We start from the raw sequence: 21,709 nt of genomic DNA on the forward strand, positions 1-21,709 counted from the left end.
GTTTAAAAATTTTATATTATCCAACAGTAGTGCCACTTTGCTATGACACTGTGTTGCATTATGGATGACTGTATCATTTTCTTCACTAGCCAGAAGCACAATTAGAACACTCCAGAGGGTATGGAGCTCTCCTGTTCCACAAATCTTTGGCTTGTGAGACTTGGTTGTTGCTAAACTGCAACATACACTTCCTATTTTTGATATTAATAGTGGAACAGGACAAGTGGTGTGCATTTCTCCGAAGTTGCCATAAGATAAGGCTCACCATAAGTTACCTGAAAACCACTTGTGAAGTCCTAATGCAGTGAGTGAATTATTAGAATATCAGGTACTAGGTAAAATAAGGAAGTTTGAAATTATAATGTATTAAGACATTCCTGCTCATAACTCAGAACAAAATAATAACTTTTATATAAAGAATTTATTTCAATAGCACCTCAGTTTTTTTACAGAAGAAAATACTGCATACATTTTCAGTGTGCATAGTTTCTGTTCTAGTACTAACACAAATCAAATATAATGACTATGTGGGTCAATTGATCAAAATTAGCCAATTACAACTGAATTGAGAAACATGCCTAATATTTTATGAGCATGTTGGAAGCTACTCTTCTCCAGAAGCACATGATAACATGAACTTTTTAAATCTTTCTAGGAAACTCTAAACAATGCCTAAAATCATATTCATTACTCCCCATGGTGGGATGACAAGGACATTCACAATATTTCACAGAACTACAGAATTAGAGCCTTTCAATTAAAAACTTATACATATACTTAATGCCTGGTGTTAAAATGGTTGCTAAAATGACATTATTATTCACATTTTTGCTTAAAATAATGATAGTTTAAATCATCATTTATTTTCATTACAAAATAATCCTTTATAAAATGTGTTAAAAATATAAACAGTAAAAATTCTTCTTTCAATCTCTAATACATTTAGGGGAAAAGAATCTCATTGCTGAGAATCTGTGACAATATTTACATGCAGTACAAACAATATACAAGCAGTTCTTTTCTTACTGTATAATTACAGTTAAACAAATATATTAATAAAACTCAAAAGGGGACTTTGCAAAACTTAGAACAGTAACACATGGTGTTTTAATGTCATGTGGGGGCTGTTTTATTACTTCAGGTTGCAAGATTAAAATGAACAAATTTTTCAGCCATTACATTGTAAATGCAGTCTGAAGCATCTGAAGGTTTAGAGATGCATCACAGTGATGGAACTAGAACTCTGCCAAACGTTTTTTATGTGTGTGTGTGTGTGTGTGTGTGTGTGTGTGTGTGTGTGTGTGTGTATAACAGCAGCTGGAGATTGGTCGGTACACTTTTTGTATACAAAAACAGCATATGCAAATAATAAGCAATATTTTAACAACTACAATGCAATGTACAAAATAAGAAGGCTGTGTAGGCAAATGTACACCCATTTCACTCCACTTCACATCTCATAAAACTGTTGGGTAATAACAATACATACAATTCAATTCATGCAGAATCAATGGACCTGATTCATCACCATACAAAGCTATGAAAGACCAACAGCAGAGCTTCAAGTTTATTGAAACAGAAAAAGAGAAAGGAGAAAGAGAAGATATGATGACACTACATTTGATCAGAAATAAAGAACACCAGCATGTGTTCATCAGTCAACGGAGTGTGAAACATTTATCTCATTTCAATTTAATCTGATACTTCCACTGTGTTTTTTTGTTTACATCGCCAAGTAAATTACACAATACACACATTTCTTCATCATAATGGAAAGTTTACTCACCTTTATTATAATTCTTACTGTACATTAAGTTGCAGAATTCATGGAAACTTGCAACATATCTGGAAAATAACACACACCACTAAAAGTCACATGCAGATTAAGGAGTGGTATAGAAACCAATTACTATAAATACAAAGAGGTTGTTAATACAGATAATAAAATTAAGTAGATGGCATTTGTAGCTTACAAATTCACCAAGCCATTGTCTTTAACGAAAAGGAGAGGAACATAATTTCAAAATGGATGCTGCATTGAAAAACAAAAAATTACATATTTGTCTATGAAAGGCAGTGCTTATGGACCAAGGTTTGAATACAGCCTAACTGATTCTAAATATGATTCTTCTTATTCTGTACCTGGTATTGTCTTAGAAATATTGACATTGCCACCAGAAGACTGATAATGCATGATTTTTAATTCATTTTAATTGATACTTTTACTCATATTAATCCAATTCAAGATCTTTTATTCAATTTAATAGATACTTTTACTCACTTTAATCCAATTCAAGACAAAAGTTTTCTTGTGAGTCAAAGCCCCTCAAAGTATCCCAAAACATGATAAATATATGTAAAAAACACAAGGGATACAAATTGTTCTTAGCTATGAGCAATATTAGCTGGATATACAAAAATCTGATTATAGTTAATCATTTTGGTGTAAACCTACTTCGTCCTTAACATGAAAATTATAAAACTAACATATATATCATCCAAATATATTTAAATTAGAAAAAAACAGTAATGGGGGCAACCAAAATTTACACACAATTTGCTGTTTGCACTGTTTAGGATACAATTCCTCTGCAATTTAGCTGATCTTCAAATGATTGCCTTATTATTTTTTTTTACAATACAGAAGTCTGTTGTTGTGTGAGCAGTAACACCATAACACAAAAAACACTTATCGTGTCTTTGCTACTGTGGTTGTTCTGTAAACTTTCTCATTGTAAAGAATAAGAAAACTGGTGCAGACTTGCAATGAAATTATGCCTGTTGAGCATTAAATTTACCGAAACTTACACACAAGTATTAAATAATTTTCACTACATGTACCCCTTGGTTCTATTGTTTTAATTTGAAAAACAATGTTTACCAGATTATCCATAACAGAGGAAAGCTACATACCAATCTGATGATATCTTAAAAATTGCAAAGTAATGCAGAATACACATTTTTCTGGTATCACAGAAATTTTATAAAAGAATGTGCCAGCTGTGTTCAGTTTTAATTTGAAAGGGTATAGGAAATTATGGCAAAACTCTGAATTTAACTTACTTCCCAAGAAGTAAATTGGTATAAAACCTTACAGGTATAAAGTAGTACAACAATTTGCTCCAAGAATTGAAAACAGCACAAGACAAAACATAATGGGACACACTTCTTTTGTCCTGAAATGGCTTTCCTTCTGAAACCATTATTTCATGTAGCTTCTAATTATCTACCTCTAGAAACAAGTTCTTAAATATCCTGTTAACACCCTCATAACACAAAATTTTTTATTCGTTGTAAACATATTACTGACTGGAAACTACAACACAGACATGGCACTGACAAATGGCTTAATTACAGTAAGATACAACACACTTAAAAGTCCACATCATTTCTTGCAGCATACAAACTACTTGTGTAGTGGCTTATGGTGTCATTTTCTCCATTCATTACAACAGGAAAATTAAAAGATCTAAATGCAAATAATATACTAATTTTACAGCATACAAAAAGAAAAAAAAGGTTTGTAAGAAAGAACAACAGTTTAAACTTGATTTAGTTCCAGTGTCAAAAATGTTCTTCTGATATGTCTTATTTAGTTCATGGAACAGGACACACAGTAACAACTAAAAATTCAGCCGTGCCAAACATTCATCCATATGTACATTATCGCTTACAAAACAAATCGTCTTCAGTCATTTATAAACAATACACATATACAGGATATATATATACATACACAATATTCACTGTTACACAATGCACTACTTATTTTTCATTAACAGAGTTCTTCGTGTGAGACGTCCACATGAGAGACCCATTATGAAGATAACACCAATCATTGTCAGGGCCACAATCATGAAATAAGTTTTTGAAGGTGATCGTGAAACTGTTGCATACAACTCTTCAATAGTTTCTGGTGCCACTACCTGGAACGGTGAAAAGAAACTGTGAATCAATAGTCACATAGTAAGTTTAAATAAGAGATCTTCTGGAGGCTGTAAAAATTCTACTTCCAGCAATATTTGGCTTTTGGATAGGAACACATTTTAACACGGACAAGATGTTTGTATTGTTGATTTTCAGTTAAAAAGAAAGAAAGCTGTAGTAATGTTCTCAACAATAAAAAGTAAAACAAAAATAAACATACCACTAAGTGAGCAGACAGCGCTACTTTACGATCTGGAAAACCATGAGAGAAAAAAGAAAACATTCACTAACTTTTAAGACTCCATCTGGCACTATCACAGAAATCTACGTGGACTTTGCATCAGGAGTGAGGTTATAAATTAAGAAGTTATGAAGCCCTTAGGATTCTTTAAGTGAACAAATAGGCACGAGCTCTGGATTACTTCATGAACAGGTGACATAGATAATACAAAGAAAGCAGTTCCTTACCAGAAGAGTCCAATATTGATTTGGAATATACAAACGATGCACCTAATGTCTTAAAATAGATGCTACACACAGTTTTCTTCATTGTAATGCAGAGAAATCTTCAGACGTTTCAGTAAAATTGTATTATTTAGGAACAAAGGAGACGACTCACTAATAGGCAGAAGCGCTGTGCCGTTGACAGGTACACGAACAAAAGATACAGAGCTTTGCTTTGCTAGCTTTCGGAATAAAATTTCCCTTCTCAAGTTTGTAGGAAACACACACACACACACACACACACACACACACACAGAGAGAGAGAGAGAGAGAGAGAGAGATGCTGGACACACTTGTTTGTCTCTCTGCTTTCTGCCATCTCTTTCCTGGCCCACTGTGAGTGTAGTGGAGTGAAGTGGTGGTGCAGGGTGGGATGGGGTGGGGTGAAAGATGTAAGTGGTAGGAGGCAGGGAGGGGATTGTGGGGCAGTGTCTAGCAGTTCATGAGAGAGTGGGAGCTGTCAGGTGGCAGATGGCTGTACATGCGATTTCACAGACTAGGGTATGAGATGGCACCACAAAACTACTTGGCACATATTGGGTGGGGGTACTGGGACAGTGAATGGTGTACACACACACACACACACACACACACACACACACACACACACACTAATGAGTGGCGGGTGGAGGACAGTGAGTTACCTTAGATTTAGAACAGGGAGGTTACAGGAGCACAGGTTGTGATGCAAAGATAGCTCCCATCTGAGCAGCTCAGAAAAGCTGGTTGTGGTGGGGAGGATCCAGATGGCAAAAGTTGTGATGTAGCCATTGAAATCTCACATTTAGTGCTCTGCTGCATTTTGTGCCACTGGGTGGTTCACCCTGCTTGTGGCAACACTTTGGCAGTGGCCACTCATTCTGGTTGACAGCTGATTGGATGTCATACCAATGTAAAATGCTGTACAGTGGTTGCAGCAGAGCTGGTATATAATATGGTTGCTTTCACAGGTGGCCCCACCTCTGATGGAGTAGGTTAAGCCTATGACGGGACTGGAGTAGGTGGTGCTGGTGGGTGGATAGAGCACGTCTTTTCTGCAAGGGTATGATCCCTGTGGCATGGGATTTGGGATAGGAGTGTCATAGGGGTGCTATAGGATGTTATCGAGGTTGGATGGACGGTGGAACACCATTGTAGCTAGTTACAGTCCCCCCCCCCCCCCCCCCATCGAATAATGTCAGCCCTTATTGACTGACACTTGCAACCAATTGTCCAAAACATAGCCTCCCACATTACAGATACCAACCACTTCCTCCACTGGCTCTCTGCCACTCCCACACCCTTACCTTCCAGGTCCCTACTCGTCACTGTACATGGTACCTCCTCATTCACCAACATCCCTCTTGCCACAATTGAACACTAGCTCTCCCAACACCCTGCAGATTCCAAACACACCACTTCATTCCTCGTACACCTAACCAATTACATGCTAACCCATAACTACTTCATCTTTGAAGGGAATGTACACAAACAAATTCGTGGCACAGCCGTGGGACCTGCATGCCACCCTGTTGCGTCATCCTCTTCATGGGCCACCTAGAGGAAACATTCTTAGCTTCCCCAAACCCCTTGTCTGGTTCATGTTTATTGATGACATCTTTATAATCTAGACCCAAGGTCAGGACACCTTATCCCCATTCCTCCACAGTCACAACACCTTATCTCCCACACACTTCATCTTGTCCTCCTCCACCCATCATGACACCTTCTTAGATGTTTATTTCCTCCTCTCAGATGGCTCCATCCACACCTCAGTCTACATCAAACCCACCAACTGTACCTGTACTTTAACAGCTGCCACCCCTTCCACACTAAAAAATCCCTCCCATAAGCCTGGCCACCCATAGCAGATGCATCTGCAGTGATGAGAACTACCTCGCCCAATACGCTGAAGGCATCACAAAGGCCTTCGCAGACAGGCAATGACCCCCAAACATCATATACAAACAGATCTCCTGTGTCACATCCCCAGACACATCTGAATCTCAGATCCCTCCCAAGAACCAACCACAAAGAAGCACTCCCCCTTGTCACCCAATACCACCCAGGACTGGAACAACTGAACCACGTCCTTTGTCAGGGCTTTGACTACCTATCATCATGCCCTGAACTGAGGGACATCGTAACCAAGATACTTCCCACCCCCTCCCAAAGTAGTGTTCTGTCACCCACCCAACGCTCACAACATTCTAGTCCATTCTTGTGCTACTCCCATCTCTAATCCCCTGCCACAGGGATCATCATGCCCTGAAATGAGGTACATCCTACCCAAGATGCTTCCATCCCCTCCCAAAGTAGTGTTCCCTCACCCAGCCAACCTCCACAACATCCTAGTCCAACCCTATGCCAATCCCATCCCCAGTCCCCTGCTACAGGGCTCATACCCTTGTGGAAGACCCAGATGCAAGACCTGTTCCATCCACCAACCCAGAACCTTATACTCCAGTCCCGTTACAGGCTTACCTATGCTATCAGAGGATGGACCACCTTCGAAGACAGCAATGTTATGTACCAGCTCTGCTGCAACCACTGCACAGCATTTTACATTGGTATGGCAACCCAATAGCTGTCAACCAGAATGAATGGCCACTGCCATACTGTTGCCAAAAGCAAGGTGGACCACCCAGTGGCAGTGTACACACACACACACACACACACACACACACACATTTCTTATGACATAGTTCTGTCTGATAAATTCTGCAAATAATCTGTGTAACTAACCCCCCCCCCCCCCCCCCCCCCGGCCCCATCACTGATGGGCAAAAATCTACAGCTTTTAAGTGGATCTCATTCATTGTCAACTTCAATTTTACATATCATAAAGTATTGTCAGAAATCTTGTAATTGTAGCTGGAAGATAACAATAGTGATACTGGTTTGCTACATTTATACTGGATGTATCAACAGCATGGTTGATTTTCTCATAAGCATTTTGTACTCCTTGGAGGTTACAAAGCACTTTTCCAAGAAAATCGTGTGGATTTGGTACATAAACGATTCCTACATTGTTACTGTAATGATTTGTGGTAAGTGGAAACTATGCTTGGTTGGAGCCATTAACAATTAAATCTTCTTCCTCAAGAGAACAGTGAATGTTGCATTGTATGAGGGTGGTTAGAAAAGTTCTCAGAATCACAATGAGAGGTCAGCACTAGCACAACGAGTTGTTCACATGATATTCATTGGACTGTTGTCTGTAAACACATGCCACGTCAGTGCTCTTGAAAGAACTGTGGTGGTGAAGTGGCTTTGTTGTTGTTCTCGCGTAGTGACTTCATAAAGAAAGGCATGAAAGCGAAGGACATTCATGCTGATTTCCAGAATACACTGGGGGCTCTCCTCCTTCATTACAACTGTTGCCAAGTGGACAAATGAATTTAAATTTAAATTTGGTCAGAGCGGCTTAGATGATGATCCGCGCAGTGGTCAGCCAAGATGTGTCACTACTCCAGAAATCAATGTAAAAGTGCACAAAATGGTCATGGATGATTGCCGACAAAGTGTGTGAAATTGCTCATGTTTGCCAGATGTCATCTAAAGGTGTGTATCAAAATTATCTGCAAGATGGGGCCATGACTCGTGACACTGGATCAGAAACACACGAAACTGGACATATTGGAACAATGTTTGGCTCGTTTTAGGAGAAATGACCAAGATTTGTTTTGCCAGTTTGTGACCACAGATGAAACTTGGGTGCACTACTATACCCAAGAGACAAAACAACAGTCAAAGCAGTGGAAACATGCTGATTTTCTACCACCAAAGAAAGCAAAGACAATTCCTTCAGCGGGAAAGGTATTGGCATCAATGTTCGGGGATACGAAGGGGATTCTGTTTGTAGATTATCTCCCCACTGGGTAAACAATTACTGGAGAATACTATGCTAACCTCCTGGACAAATTCCAACAAAAAATATGCGAAAAAGGCCAGGTTTGGCATGAAGAAAGTCATCTTCCATGAAGACAATGTGCACCCGCATACATGTGCCATCGCCATAGAAAATTCCACGAATTAAGGTATGAATTGTTGCCACAGCTGCCTTATTCACCTAATATGGCTCCATCAGACTTCCATTTCTTCCCAAAACTGATAATTTTTCTTGGTGGACGAAGATTCGTTTCAAACGAAGAACTGATAGCCGGAGTTGTCAACAATTTTGCAGGCCTGGAGGAAACTCATTTTCAAGATGGGATCAATGCACTGGAACATTGTTGGACCAAGTGCATTAATCTACAAGGAAGTTACATTGAAAAATGAAAATAGTTTCACTGCTGTAAATACTTTTTTTCTATTCCGTTCCGAGGACTTTTCAAACCAACCTCATATCTGAAAATGCAAGTAAAGTTCACATAGCTTAACACAGGGTGTGATTACTTGTGACAAGGAAGTGAGACAAAACTGTACTGAATGCATATGCTTGATTACTGATCACCGGTGGTATGGTACACTAGCGAATGAGCATAATATTTAGGTGTTTTTTTTTTGTTTTTTTTTTCTTTCCACTTGTCAAATGCCACACTGGTTTCCCCATTTCCATCTCAAGTAAATAACATACAAACAGTTAAAATAAGAACACATACAGAACATAGTTTACACAGTTCACAAACTACGAGGACTATCCAGAAGGTAACAGACATTTTGATCTATTGTGGTAGTGGGCGGGGCTGCGTCTGCCATCTTGATGCCATAATGTTTCTAAAATCAGCACGCATCCAGCCATGGTAGCATGTGGTCTGTGTCTGCTACTTTGCTTTCTGTGATGTGTTAAATGTGTGCTGCAATAGAAAATCCCACCACGTATGAGGCGCATTCTGTGACTAGGCTTTTGTTGACCAAAAACTGCAAACCAACTGAAATTTAGTGTGTCCTTGGTCATGTGTATGGAAACGAAATAAAGAGTGAGCTAATTGAGCACTGATTTTAAAATGGCCCTACCAATGTTCACAGTGGGGACCAGAATGGTAGGACTAGCCCAATGACTGATGAACTAGTGATTAAAATCAAAGACAGAATTCCTGAAAATCCTTATTTCACAATTATGGAACTTTCACATTTTCCCAAAAATTTCATGGAGTTTAGTGCATGAAATTGTGGTGAAGAAGCTTTATTATCACAATTTTTGTGCTAGGTGGGTTCCCAAAATCCAGTTTCAAATGGCACATTTCTACAGATTGTACTGACAAACCTGTTACAATAAAATTTGGTTTTTGCATATTATTAATTTTTTATTAACATCTGTTACTTTCTAGATAGCCCTTGTATTTTCTATTAGGCTACCTCAAATTTGTAGAAACAGAAAGGGTATCCAGCCAAAGTATCAAATAAAAATTATTGCGATATAATGGTCATGCGATTTCCGGTAGTTAACAAACCCTAACACAGACTGGACAGACAACGAAAACAAAAATAAAATGTATAGGAAGATATCGCATTCTCAGCTAGATGACACACAGCCTAACATCTTAAATAACAATATGCTGGTCATCATTCTAGACTTTAGTATATTTACATGCCCCTGCTGTCTGAAAAAAAATTCTCACTATTCTGATCTCTTAGGAAGATCTTTGACATACTGATTACTTCTACTAGAATATACACCGTAGGGAATTCTCATTAAAGAGGTAGCAATCGAATTTTTCTAATCTAAGAACTCATTTCATGTTGTATCAGTATGTTTTACTCCTGTTTATGCTTATTTTCTGGCATCTTGTGGCTTCTGTTAAATGTATAAACAAAAATTGCCTCTACGTTATGAGACAAAAATCGCTGGTGGGGTCCTCTCATTCAGTGACCAGAGTGGCCTGGCCCTCTTTTTTAATCTTTCCCAACCTACCCCTCTCACTACCCTGAGGAAGAAACTAATTGTACTGAAAGCTATGACAGTGTTGTATACTTTTACATGTGTACCAGTGGTCCTGGCAATGCTTCTAAACTGCTAAACATCTAAGGGAAATCCTAATCTCCTTAACCCCCCACCCCCTCTGTCCATGTCCTCTTCCCCCCTCTCTCTGACCTTGAGCCTTGTTTATCCTTATTACCAACAAAGCCTTGACTGGGAACTGAAGTCTCCTAAAATGTTTGAGAAAATCAGTAGGAATCATTTGTATACGGGGTTGCGAGACATCTCCTGCTGCTACATCTCTGAGGACAGTAGCTTCAGTGACAGTATTTTGCATAGTTTTAAATAAAATTTGTCTAATGGTGTAAATTCCATACTTTCATAGGTAAAACTGACTGTGAGGAAAAAGACCAAACCGCACATTTTCATAAAACAGCATTTTTCTTCATGCAGTCAGTTTTAAGAGAAATCCAGTACAATGCTGTTTATAGAAATATATAACCTGTGTCCATCTTAAATTTATTAAAGTATCATGTAAAGATTTGAAGTAAGATTGTCAACAACTTCTCGATATGTTTTGGTAACAATGTCTCCCTGTTATACGATATTAGTAACATGTAAAAATTTGAAGTATATCAACCAAGAATTTTTTGAGATCTTTAGTAATAACGTTACACAACAGCTTGTGTTTATATAGTAGCATAGATATCAGCAGTACTAAATTTTTTGTCCTACCTCATAGTTTTAGTTTTCTCAAGTGATTTTTGTTTTGTTTTGATGCACAGATTGCATAGACACAGATATACAAGTATTAGTAACATACCAAGGCAGCATTCCTGAACATCTCTATTCTTTTCGTCAACATCTCCTGACAATCTGGTTTAAGAGTTTTTGTTGGATCCTGGAGTACCTCTTGTAAACACTGGACATCTGTAAAATGTAAAATTTGAATTAGTAAATTAAGCTGGAATTTGCAGGTCTGTTGTTTTACTACAATATCCTCAGCAGAGTGAATAATTATTTAGATGCTTCCAGTATTTCATACATTTTGTCACAGTTATTGGAAATTCTGGTTTGTGTTTTATGTAGGAATTATAGCTTACTGGCTCTGGTCACATAAATCTTATGTTCTTACATGTACATATATCTTTTTATAATTACTAATGAAACAATTACACAGCAACAAAATGCCCTTTTACAAAAAAAACTACATTTCAGCTTCCCTATTTGACCCTCTCTCTTCTATAGTTACTGCATCAACAACATGAACTGCCTGATGTAGGAGGGAGCAACAGACTGGTGCAGCAGCAATTCTCATTACCAATAACTTTTTTATATATCTGTAGCCACAATTGAAATGTAGCCAAAAACCTACATAGACAAGTACACAGTGTAACAAAATTAAAGAAACACTTTTTTGAAATCCCCTCATTTTCTCCCATTGTGACACAAAAGTTCGAAATTTGGTCTGAACATCACCTGCATGCTCGGCATGTACTAAAAGAAGGCCAGAGCTCAGAAGCTTATATGATGTGTAACATGGCTTAATGATGTCAGGGGAAATGTCACACTACGGGGAGGTTGTCACACCTCCCCTTATCCACATCTCCACTCCCCCTCCTGACACCTCTGTGACATGTGTCAGAACAGCGACATCCAGCATTAAAAATGTGCACTTTTCTTATGGGTGGCCAGAGAACATTCTGGATACACCACTGCTCAGAGCTGAGACGAAAAGGCCTAAAGATGTGTCACAGGACATAACTGAATCCATCCCTTCCCTCAAAGCATTTCTGTTCACATATTTCACAGCAGAAAACGACAGTCTGCATCTGCAGTGCACAACAGTACGATGTTCTTGACAACTTTTGACACTGATGCTTTCCCAGCCCCTCCCCCAAGAGATCCAATTCTTCGCTAAGGGCATCATGGGGCTTCAACCCATTGAACATGATCTCACACCTTTGGAGTGTAGTTATGCAACCATTGGGAACTGTTCAAAATCATACGATGGGATTTAGACACAACCTACAGCAGAAGAGGGTGTTTATGCTTTTCCATATATCCTTTTTCCACACCCTCCTGTGGCATGTGCGACGTTGATACACATGTGACTACAACAGCAAAGGGTCCCTCCAAGAAACTCCATTCGGCAACACTCTTGATGTCACCTGCGCGCACCTTTGTTGGGCACTTTAAAAATGTCTTTGTAGACAGACACCCACCAACAGGACAAGTAACCCTCTCTACACTAGCAGCTGCACACACGAAATCTGAGACATGGCGTTTTATTCACATATGTGTCAATAGTGTCAACTTCATAATCCCCTCACCTCCCCACCCACAACCCACAGGAGGGTGAGATGAAAAAAGAAGGATGAAAAGGCATAGATAAACTTTTCTGCTTCATATCATGTTCAGATTTATTGAATGGTTCTGAATGGACCCTAATGGTTTCACCTTGTACAGTGAGAAAAAACTATGGCCACCCTACACATTCGAGGTGTCATATTGCATTCAATGGGGTTGCAGCTCTGTGCAGTCCTTAGAAAAGGATTGTATCATCTGGGATGGGGAAAGGGTTTGTCAGCAGTGTCAAATGTTGTCAAGAATGTCATCTTGTTGTACATCAAACTGCAAACTGTCAATTTTGGACACAAAATGTGTGAAAATGAACACCCCCAAGGAATGGGATGGTTTGATTCATGCCCTTTATGACACATACTGAGCGTTTTTGTGTCAGTTCTGAGCAGTGCTATGTCCGAAATGTTTTCCTCAATCACCCATAAGAAAACGGCATGATTTTAACACTGTGCACCATTTTTCTGATCCCCACCCTCTCCCTGGTCAGTGCAGAAGCATCAGGAGAAGGGGTGAGACATGGATAAGAGGAGGTGTAAAGACCTTCCCTCTATGTGATATTGGGAGAATAGGAATGAAATTTGGTACCAATGAGAAACCATTAACCAAATTACATCTCACAGAAAATTGTGAGCTCTGGCCATTTTTTCACATGTATGGATACCTTACTGTTTGAAGTTTTACTCTGTGGTAATGCTACAGGGCACAACGTTTTTGCATCACTGCAGAGGAAGGTAGGAGGCACTTTGAAGTCAAATTTTGTACTTCTGTATCACAATGGGGAAAAAAGACTGGACTTCACAACACTGGCCCTTTAATCTTGTTGCACAGTGTACTTTTGCTGCCCTCAATCAGAAGGTACTTTACTTTGTATATTCGCATTGGAGATGATAAGCCCTTGCTTCATTCGATCTGTGAACTGATATATGAAAAGGTCTGCTGCTGTGGTTGCCCCGGTTGCTGCCCGCAGTGGGGCTGAGCCCTCGCCTGTGGTTGATTGGGAGGTCGTTCCAAGGCATGGCAGGCAGCGAAAGGCCTCCCCGGAGGCTGATAAGAAAGCCTCCCCGGTGCGCCTGACAAACCGGTTTCAGGCACTGTCTCTGGCTGAGCCAGATGCAGCTGCGTGCCCTGTTTCAGAGGATCATTCTCAGCCTTCAAGGTCCAGGCAATCGCAGAGGGTGGGCTTACTGGTAGTTGGGAGCTCCAATGTTAGGCACGTAATGGGGCCCATTAGGGATACGGCGGCTAAGGAGGGGAAGAAATCCAGTGTGCACTCCGTGTGCATTCCGGGAGGAGTCATTCCTGATGTGGAAAGGGTCCTTCCGGATGCCATGAAGAGCACAGGGTGCAGCCAGCTGCAGGTGGTGGCACAAGTCGACACTAGTGACGTATGTCGCTTTGGATCTAAGGAAATTCTCTCTGGATTCCAGCGGCTATCTGATTTGGTGAAGGCTGCCGGTCTTGCTTACGAGATGAAGGCAGAGCTCACCATCTGCAGCATCGTCGACAGAACCGACTGCGGACCTTTGGTGCAGAGCCGGGTGGAGGGTCTGAAGTAGAGGCTCAGACGGTTTTGCGACCGTGTTGGCTGCAGATTCCTTGACTTGCGCCATAGGGTGGTGGGGTTTCGGGTTCTGCTGAATAGGTCAGGAGTTCACTACACTCAGCTGGCGGCTACACGGGTAGCGGAGGCTGTGTGGCGTCGACTGGGCGGTTTTTTAGGTTAGAAGGCCTCGGGAAAGTACGGGGTGGGCGGCAATGTCAAAGGGTGCACAGCAAATACAGGACGTGCTTGGATCAAGGAACAGTCAAAATTATAGTTAGAAATTGTTGTAGTTGTGCTGGTAAAGTCCCTGAGCTTCAAGCACTAATAGAAAGCACAGAAGCTGATATCATTATAGGTACAGAAAGCTGGCTAAAGCCTGAAATAAGTTCTGCAGAAATTTTTACGAATTCTCAGACGGTGTTCAGGAAAGATAGATTAGGCAGAATTGGTGGTGGAGTGTTTGTGTCTGTCAGTAGTGGTTTATCTTGTAGTGAAGTCGAAGTAGATACTCCGTGCAAATTGGTATGGGTGGAGGTTATACTTAACAGCCGAATTAAGTTAATAATTGGCTCCTTCTACCGACCCCCAGACTCTGATGATACAGTTGCGGAACAGTTCAGAGAAAGTTTGAGTCTTGTAACAAATAAATACCCCACTCATATGGTTATAGTTGGTGGGGACTACAACCTACCCTCGGTATGTTGGCAAAAATACTTGTTCAAAACCGGTGGTAGGCAGAAAACATCTTCCGAGATTGTCCTAAATGCTTTCTCCGAAAATTATTTCGAGCAGTTAGTCCACGAACCCACGCGAATTGTAAATGGTTGCGAAAACACACTTGACCTCTTAGCCACAAACAATCCAGAGCTGACAGAGAGCATCATGACTGATACAGGGATTAGTGATCACAAGGTCGTTGTAGCTAGGTTCAATACAGTTTCTTCCAAATCCATCAGATACAAACGCAAAATAATTTTATTTAAAAAAGCGGATAAAGTGTCACTAGAAGCCTTCCTAAAAGACAATTTCCATTCCTTCCGAACTGACTATGCAAATGTAGACGACATGTGGCTCAAATTCAAAGATATAGTAGCAACAGCAATTGAGAGATTTATACCTCATAAATTGGTAAGAGATGGAACGGATCCCCCGTGGTACACAAAAAAGGTCCGAACGCTGTTGCAGAGGCAACGGAAAAAGCATGCGAAGTTCAGAAGAACGCGAAATCCCGAAGATGGGCTAAAATTTACAGATGCGCGAAATTTGGCACGGACTTCGATGCAAGATGCCTTTAATAGGTACCACAACGAAACATTGTCTCGAAATTTGGTAGAAAATCCTAAGAAATTCTGGTCGTATGTAAAGTACACAAGCGGCAAGACGCAGTCAATACCTTCACTGCGCAGTGCCAATGGTACTGTTACCGACGACTGTGCCGCTAAAGGGGAGTTATTGAACGCAGTTTTCCGAAATTCCTTCACCAGGGAAGACGAATGGAATATTCCAGAATTTGAAACACAAACATCTGCTAGCATGAGTTTCTTAGAAGTAGATACCTTAGGGGTTGCGAAGCAACTCAAATAGCTTGATACGGGCAAGTCTTCAGGTCCAGATTGTATACCGATTAGGTTCCTTTCAGATTACGCTGATACTATAGCTCCCTATTTAGCGCTCATATACAACCGCTTGCTCACCAATAGATCTGTACCTACAGATTGGAAAATTGCGCAGGTCGCACCAGTGTTCAAGAAGGGTAGTAGGAGTAATCCATTTAACCACAGACCTATATCATTGACGTCGGTTTGCAGTAGGGTTTTGGAGCATATACTGTATTCAAACATTATGAATCACCTCGAAGGGAACGATCTATTGACACGTAATCAGCATGGCTTCAGAAAACATCGCTCTTGTGCAACGCAGCTAGCTCTTTATTCGCACAAAGTAATGGCCGCTATCGACAGGGGATCACAAGTTGATTCCGTATTTCTAGATTTCCGGAAAGCTTTTGACACCGTTCCTCACAAGCGACTTCTAATCAAGCTGCAGACCTATGGGGTATCGTCTCAGTTGTGCGACTGGATTCGTGATTTCCTGTCAGGAAGGTCGCAGTTCGTAGTAGTAGACGGCAAATCATCGAGTAAAACTGAAGTGATATCAGGTGTTCCCCACGGAAGCGTCCTGGGACCTCTGCTGTTCCTGATGTATATAAATGACCTGGGTGACAATCTGAGCAGTTCTCTTAGATTGTTCGCAGATGATGCTGTAATTTACCGTCTAGTAAGGTCATCCGAAGACCAGTATCAGTTGCAAAGCGATTTAGAAAAGATTGCTGTACGGTGTGTCAGGTGGCATTTACGCTAAATAACGAAAAGTGTGAGGTGATCCACATGAGTCCCAAAAGAAATCCATTGGAATTCGATTACTCAATAAATAGTACAATTCTCAAGGCTGTCAATTCAACTAAGTACCTGGGTGTTAAAATTACGAACAACTTCAGTTGGAAAGACCACATAGATAATATTGTGGGGAAGGCGAGCCAAAGGTTGCGTTTCATTGGCAGGACACTTAGAAGATGCAACAAGTCCACTAAAGAGACAGCTTACACTACACTCGTTCGTCCTCTGTTAGAATATTGCTGCGCAGTGTGGGATCCTTACCAGGTGGGATTGACGGAGGACATCGAAAGGGTGCAAAAAAGGACAGCTCGTTTTGTATTATCACGTAATAGGGGAGAGAGTGTGGCAGATATGATACACGAGTTGGGATGGAAGTCATTACAGCAAAGACGTTTTTCGTCGCGGCGAGACCTTTTTACGAAATTTCAGTCACCAACTTTCTCTTCCGAATGCGAAAATATTTTGTTGAGGCCAACCTACATAGGTAGGAATGATCATCAAAATAAAATAAGAGAAATCAGAGCTCAAACAGAAAGGTCTAGGTGTTTGTTTTTCCCGTTTTCGGGAGTGGAATAGTAGAGAGATAGTATGATTGTGGTTCAATGAACCCTCTGCCAAGCACTTAAATGTGAATTGCAGAGTAGTCATGTAGATGTAGATGTAGATATGAAACCAGTTGGAAGCAGTTATAGAGATACTGAAAACAGTGGACAGTCATCCTGATTCGCAACCACAAAGCTGTCATACACAGCTTACGGCAATGGTTAGAAACTATGTTTGATGGTGTTTCAAATGTCTTTGTAATATTTCTCAATCTACTTTGATGCATTACAGGAACAATAGGGTCATATATAGCTCCAAAGTATAGGTTGTCTGATGGGTGGGTACGCAAACTAACAGATGCCCTTAACGAGACAGTTAGCTGCTGTATTGTTCATATGAGAGAGAGGATGGCTCATGTAGTCCATGTTAACGTCCTCTATTTATCTGATTGGTAATCTCTTGGTGAGCATCACCTTGTGTGGTTTTTTATACACTTTAACCATGACATTCCTGCACACCACGACTCAGAAGTTCTGGCTATCTATCTCCACACCTTGAACATTCAATGGTGGAGTTCCAGTCCCCATCCAGCCATTGTTCTGTGATACGAAGAAAGAATTGTCACATGTGTGGAGCAGTGACTTCTGCACACTGTAGGGAAAAGATAGCTATGGATGGTGGTGGTGGATGCGACTTGCCCATGGCAACTGACTTTGGCAACTCGTAAGTCATTTGATTGGGCTTGGCTGTGGCATAGCAGTGGACCAGGATGTATTTAGACTAAGTGGGTGGGAAAGTGCTGCTTTGGGAGAGGTTGGAAGAATTTTCCTCATTTCAGAGTACGATGAAACGTAGACAATACTCTGGCAGGGGATGTGGTTAAGTTGTTCCAATCTGAGTGACATCGGGTAATGGAAGGATGGTTCTGTGCAGTGGTTGGTGGTGTATCTGGAAGATTAGAAAATCTGTGGACACGGCACAGAAAATATGTTTATGGACTAGATTTGAAGGACAAAAGCTTGTCTGTGCAGGTCTCAGTGAGACCTTGAGCATACTGGGAACAGGACTACTCATTAAGGCAGTGTGCAGGTGGCTTCACTGTATGGAAGAGACACTGCTAAGTAAGGAAGAAATCACAGCTATTGCACGGGAGGTACTGTTGATGGTTGATGAGCTCTAAATGGATGGAGATTTTGGTGGAGCCATGGGTAATTTCCCCTCAAAGGATTAGTTGTAGTTAAGGATATATCTTAACTGGTCAATGTATAACGAACGAGGTAGTGGGTTTGGGGTGGGCAAGACAGTGGGAGATTTACTACTATAAAACATGGCTGTGGGAGATATCAGTGTACAGGGAGGTGGCATTGACAGTGACAAACAAGGATACAGGTGGTTGGTTGGTTTAATGATTAAAGGGAATAAACTAAGAGATCATCAGTCCCACTTAGCTGGAATAGGTAAGTCAACAAAATTACATAACAAAGAAAGGTCTAGTGTGTGAAACCCATGGAAAGAAAACCTCAAGATGTACCGAATGCCAATAAAGCTGAGAGAAAGAACAAGGAAGAAGAAAAGGGGGGAAATGGAATGAAGATAAGGTACCCTGTTCAGGGACGAGCCAAAAGCCCCCAAAGACAGAAAGTGTGAATGGGGTCATACCACTCCCCCCCCCCCCCCCACCACCACTTACCAGAAGCACCCCACCCAACAATACCCAGAAATGATTAGTGACATGGACAGGCAACAAAACCACAGGAAAGTCAAACAGAACATGTGAGGAGGAGGAAAAAGAGCAAAAGCATGGGTAGGGTGAGGACTGGGGAAGTCCACCAAGCTCAGACAGATGCCCATTTGGGGCGGAGGGAGCAACAGGGCATCCTGCCAAACCCTCCATGGGCTGACAAAGCTGAGGCGCCTACTCTTAGAGAGGTTGGTGAAAACCCCCTTCACGAATAACCCACAACGCCAGGTCAGCTGCTGAGGCATCGTCTGCTAACAACAGAGTGGTGAGTAAGGAAAATCCATTGTAGCACAGTGAGATTAGGAAAGTCCAGCTAAATGTGGACTGCTACCAAACAGGCACCACAGTGAGAGTGTGATGGATCCTTGTGATGGAGGAGAAGGCCACGAGTCAGACAAGTGTGGCCTATGTGGAGCTGGCAAAGAACGATGGAATCCTTGCGATAGGCCCGCATGGAGGATCTCCACAAATTCATGGTCTCCTCAATTGCCTGGTTTTGTTCATCGAAGCCAGAGTATGCTACTCCGTGTTCCAAATCCTCAGAACTTGACACCATAATACTGATCCAAGGTCCAGCGCAAGAAAACTGGTTTTCCAGTAGCCAATTTGGCCAGCCTGCCAGCAATTTCATTCTCCGGGATCCCAATGTGACCAGGGGTCCAGACAGGGACCACAGAGTGTTCACATTGCTTGACGGCAAAAAGGGAATCCTGGGACTAATGGATGGTGAGAGTAACACTGGTCAAGAGCTTGCAAACTGCTCAAGCAATTGCTACAGATGAGGAAGGACCACCGATGCATGAACAGGTATCCTCAAGAGTACGACAGATGGCTACCAACTCCACAGTGAGAACACTGCAGCCATCTCGCAAGGAGCAGAGTTCATTACATCCCATGTGGATGTAAGCAAAGCCAGCATGATTGGAAACCGTTAAGCATTCAGTATAGACAACTCCGAATCCTGAAACAAGCCGAGAATGGATAATAATTGACAGTGGAGGGCCTCAGGTGGATCTGGATATTTCAGACCTTGTCAGAGTTCAAGACAGAGCTGTGGACAGGGATGCACCAAGGAGGTGCACATGAGTGGAGCTGCAAAACAGGCAGTAGAGAGGAAAGCTGGAGTTCTGAAAAAAAGGGACAGGATGTGGATGGTGACCACAAGTGAAGACCTGGGCTCCCATTGTGGGAGGTGGATCTCTGTATCTGGAAACAGGAAAAGGTAGTTTTGTGTGCTCCAGGGTGCAACAGATGTCTAATACATAACCAAGCAACTATTGTTGGTGCAGAACACACAACAGTGGGACCCCTGCTTCCGCTAGTAGGTTGATCATGGGGATTGTCTGAAATGCGCCAGTTGCCAGCCGTATCCCACAATGGTATATTGTGTCCAGCATCTGTAATGTTGGAGGTGCCATCAACCGGTAAGCAAGACACCCATAATCTAGAACAGACTGGACCAATGCTTTGTAGAGCCTTACTACAGTAGAGCAGTCCATGCCCCAGCTGGTACTGCTGAAGCATCGAAGAGCACTGAATTGTGACCAACATGTCTGCTTTAGTTGACGGAGATGGGGCAGCCATCTCGATCAGGCATCGAAGACCAGTCACAAGGCACAATGAGAATCCACCACACTGAGGTGATAAAGGTACAGATCCAGATGGGGAAGCACTGTATGGTGATGGCAGAAATTCATAACACATGTTCTGGCAGGTGAAAATGGGAAGCCACGAGCAGAGCCCAAGATTGCACTCTATGTATTGCTCCCTGCAGCCTGTGTACATAGGAACCAGGCATGGCCTGTACCTCAATATGTATGTGAAGGGGAGGCTGGCAAAGCTTATAGGTGACAGTGTAGTGGGTGGTGGTGGGATCACTCATGGAAAAATTCCTGTAGTAGTTGGTGTTACAGCTGCACCGTTTTTTTTTTTTTTTTTTTAGATTGAAGTCAGCTGATAGATATACCTGCTAAAAGGAAGTCCCTCTAACTAAGGGCTTCAAAGTAGAGAAGGAATTAGCATATTTCATCAAAATATAAGAAGCATTAGAGATAAAGTTAGTGAACTGCTTACAGATGTTGACTCTGAAATTATTGGGATATTGGAGCACCACTTAAATAATTTGACAATTCAGAGGCTTCCTCTACCAGGATAAAGATTAGCTGGCTGTTTTTCAAGGAGTTCCTTGCGGGGTCGGAAAGTCTTCCATTTGAGTCCATAGACATATCACGGGACTGCACAGAACAGATATTTGAATGATGTGCAAGGCAGCTGAATTTAGTGAAACTAAACTTCTAATTGTTGTTGTTTACAGCCTGGAAATAAAAAAAATAAAAAACTGAAACTAATCACAAAATTTAGCCTTCTATAATTATGTGAATTTATTTTAATTAATCCATTTTGTTTTCATCTGAGGTGAGAGTTGTAAACAAAGAGGAAACAGCAAAAACACTAAATGTAAACAAAGGAGACAACCCTCCTCCCCACTACAACTTTGACAGTTCCGTGCATTCACGAATCTGGCATCTTGGGTGCAACAGAAAAATTTTTTCCGGGTAACATCTGGCTGCTTGTTGTTCTTACTGATACAACTAACAGCAGAACTTAAAGCAACCACAAAGAGGGAGAAGGTACTGCCCACATGTGACAAACTGCACACGTGCATGAGCCCGCTGTCAACTGCTCAAACAAACCTAATGTAAACTGTTGTGATGTCAAGCTCATAGGAAGCAGTTTCTTGCTATGAAGTTTTGCATAGCCTTCATCCCAACACATTTGCCACATTTTGCTGCGGGCAGATTCTTGTGTGGGCACTGTGTTTGAGTGAGAACAGTGTGAGACAGAACAGT

General features: G+C 41.4%; 1 protein-coding gene across 1 annotated transcript in view; it reads right to left on the reverse strand.

The window, feature by feature from the left end:
• Positions 1–402: 402 nt before the first annotated feature.
• The window catches only part of LOC126335480 (Golgi apparatus protein 1), a 130,443-nt gene continuing 109,136 nt past the window's right edge, over positions 403–21,709 (reverse strand). Inside the window, exons 15-16 of the mRNA XM_049998799.1 lie at positions 11,097–11,203; positions 403–3,926 (exon numbers count right to left, since the gene is read on the reverse strand). Of these exons, the coding sequence (XP_049854756.1) occupies positions 3,762–3,926; positions 11,097–11,203 (272 nt within the window). The 3' untranslated portion in view covers positions 403–3,761. The remainder of the gene's footprint in view (positions 3,927–11,096; positions 11,204–21,709) is intronic.

Source organism: Schistocerca gregaria, chromosome 2, assembly GCF_023897955.1.
Source record: "Schistocerca gregaria isolate iqSchGreg1 chromosome 2, iqSchGreg1.2, whole genome shotgun sequence".
Classification (NCBI taxonomy): domain Eukaryota; kingdom Metazoa; phylum Arthropoda; class Insecta; order Orthoptera; family Acrididae; genus Schistocerca; species Schistocerca gregaria.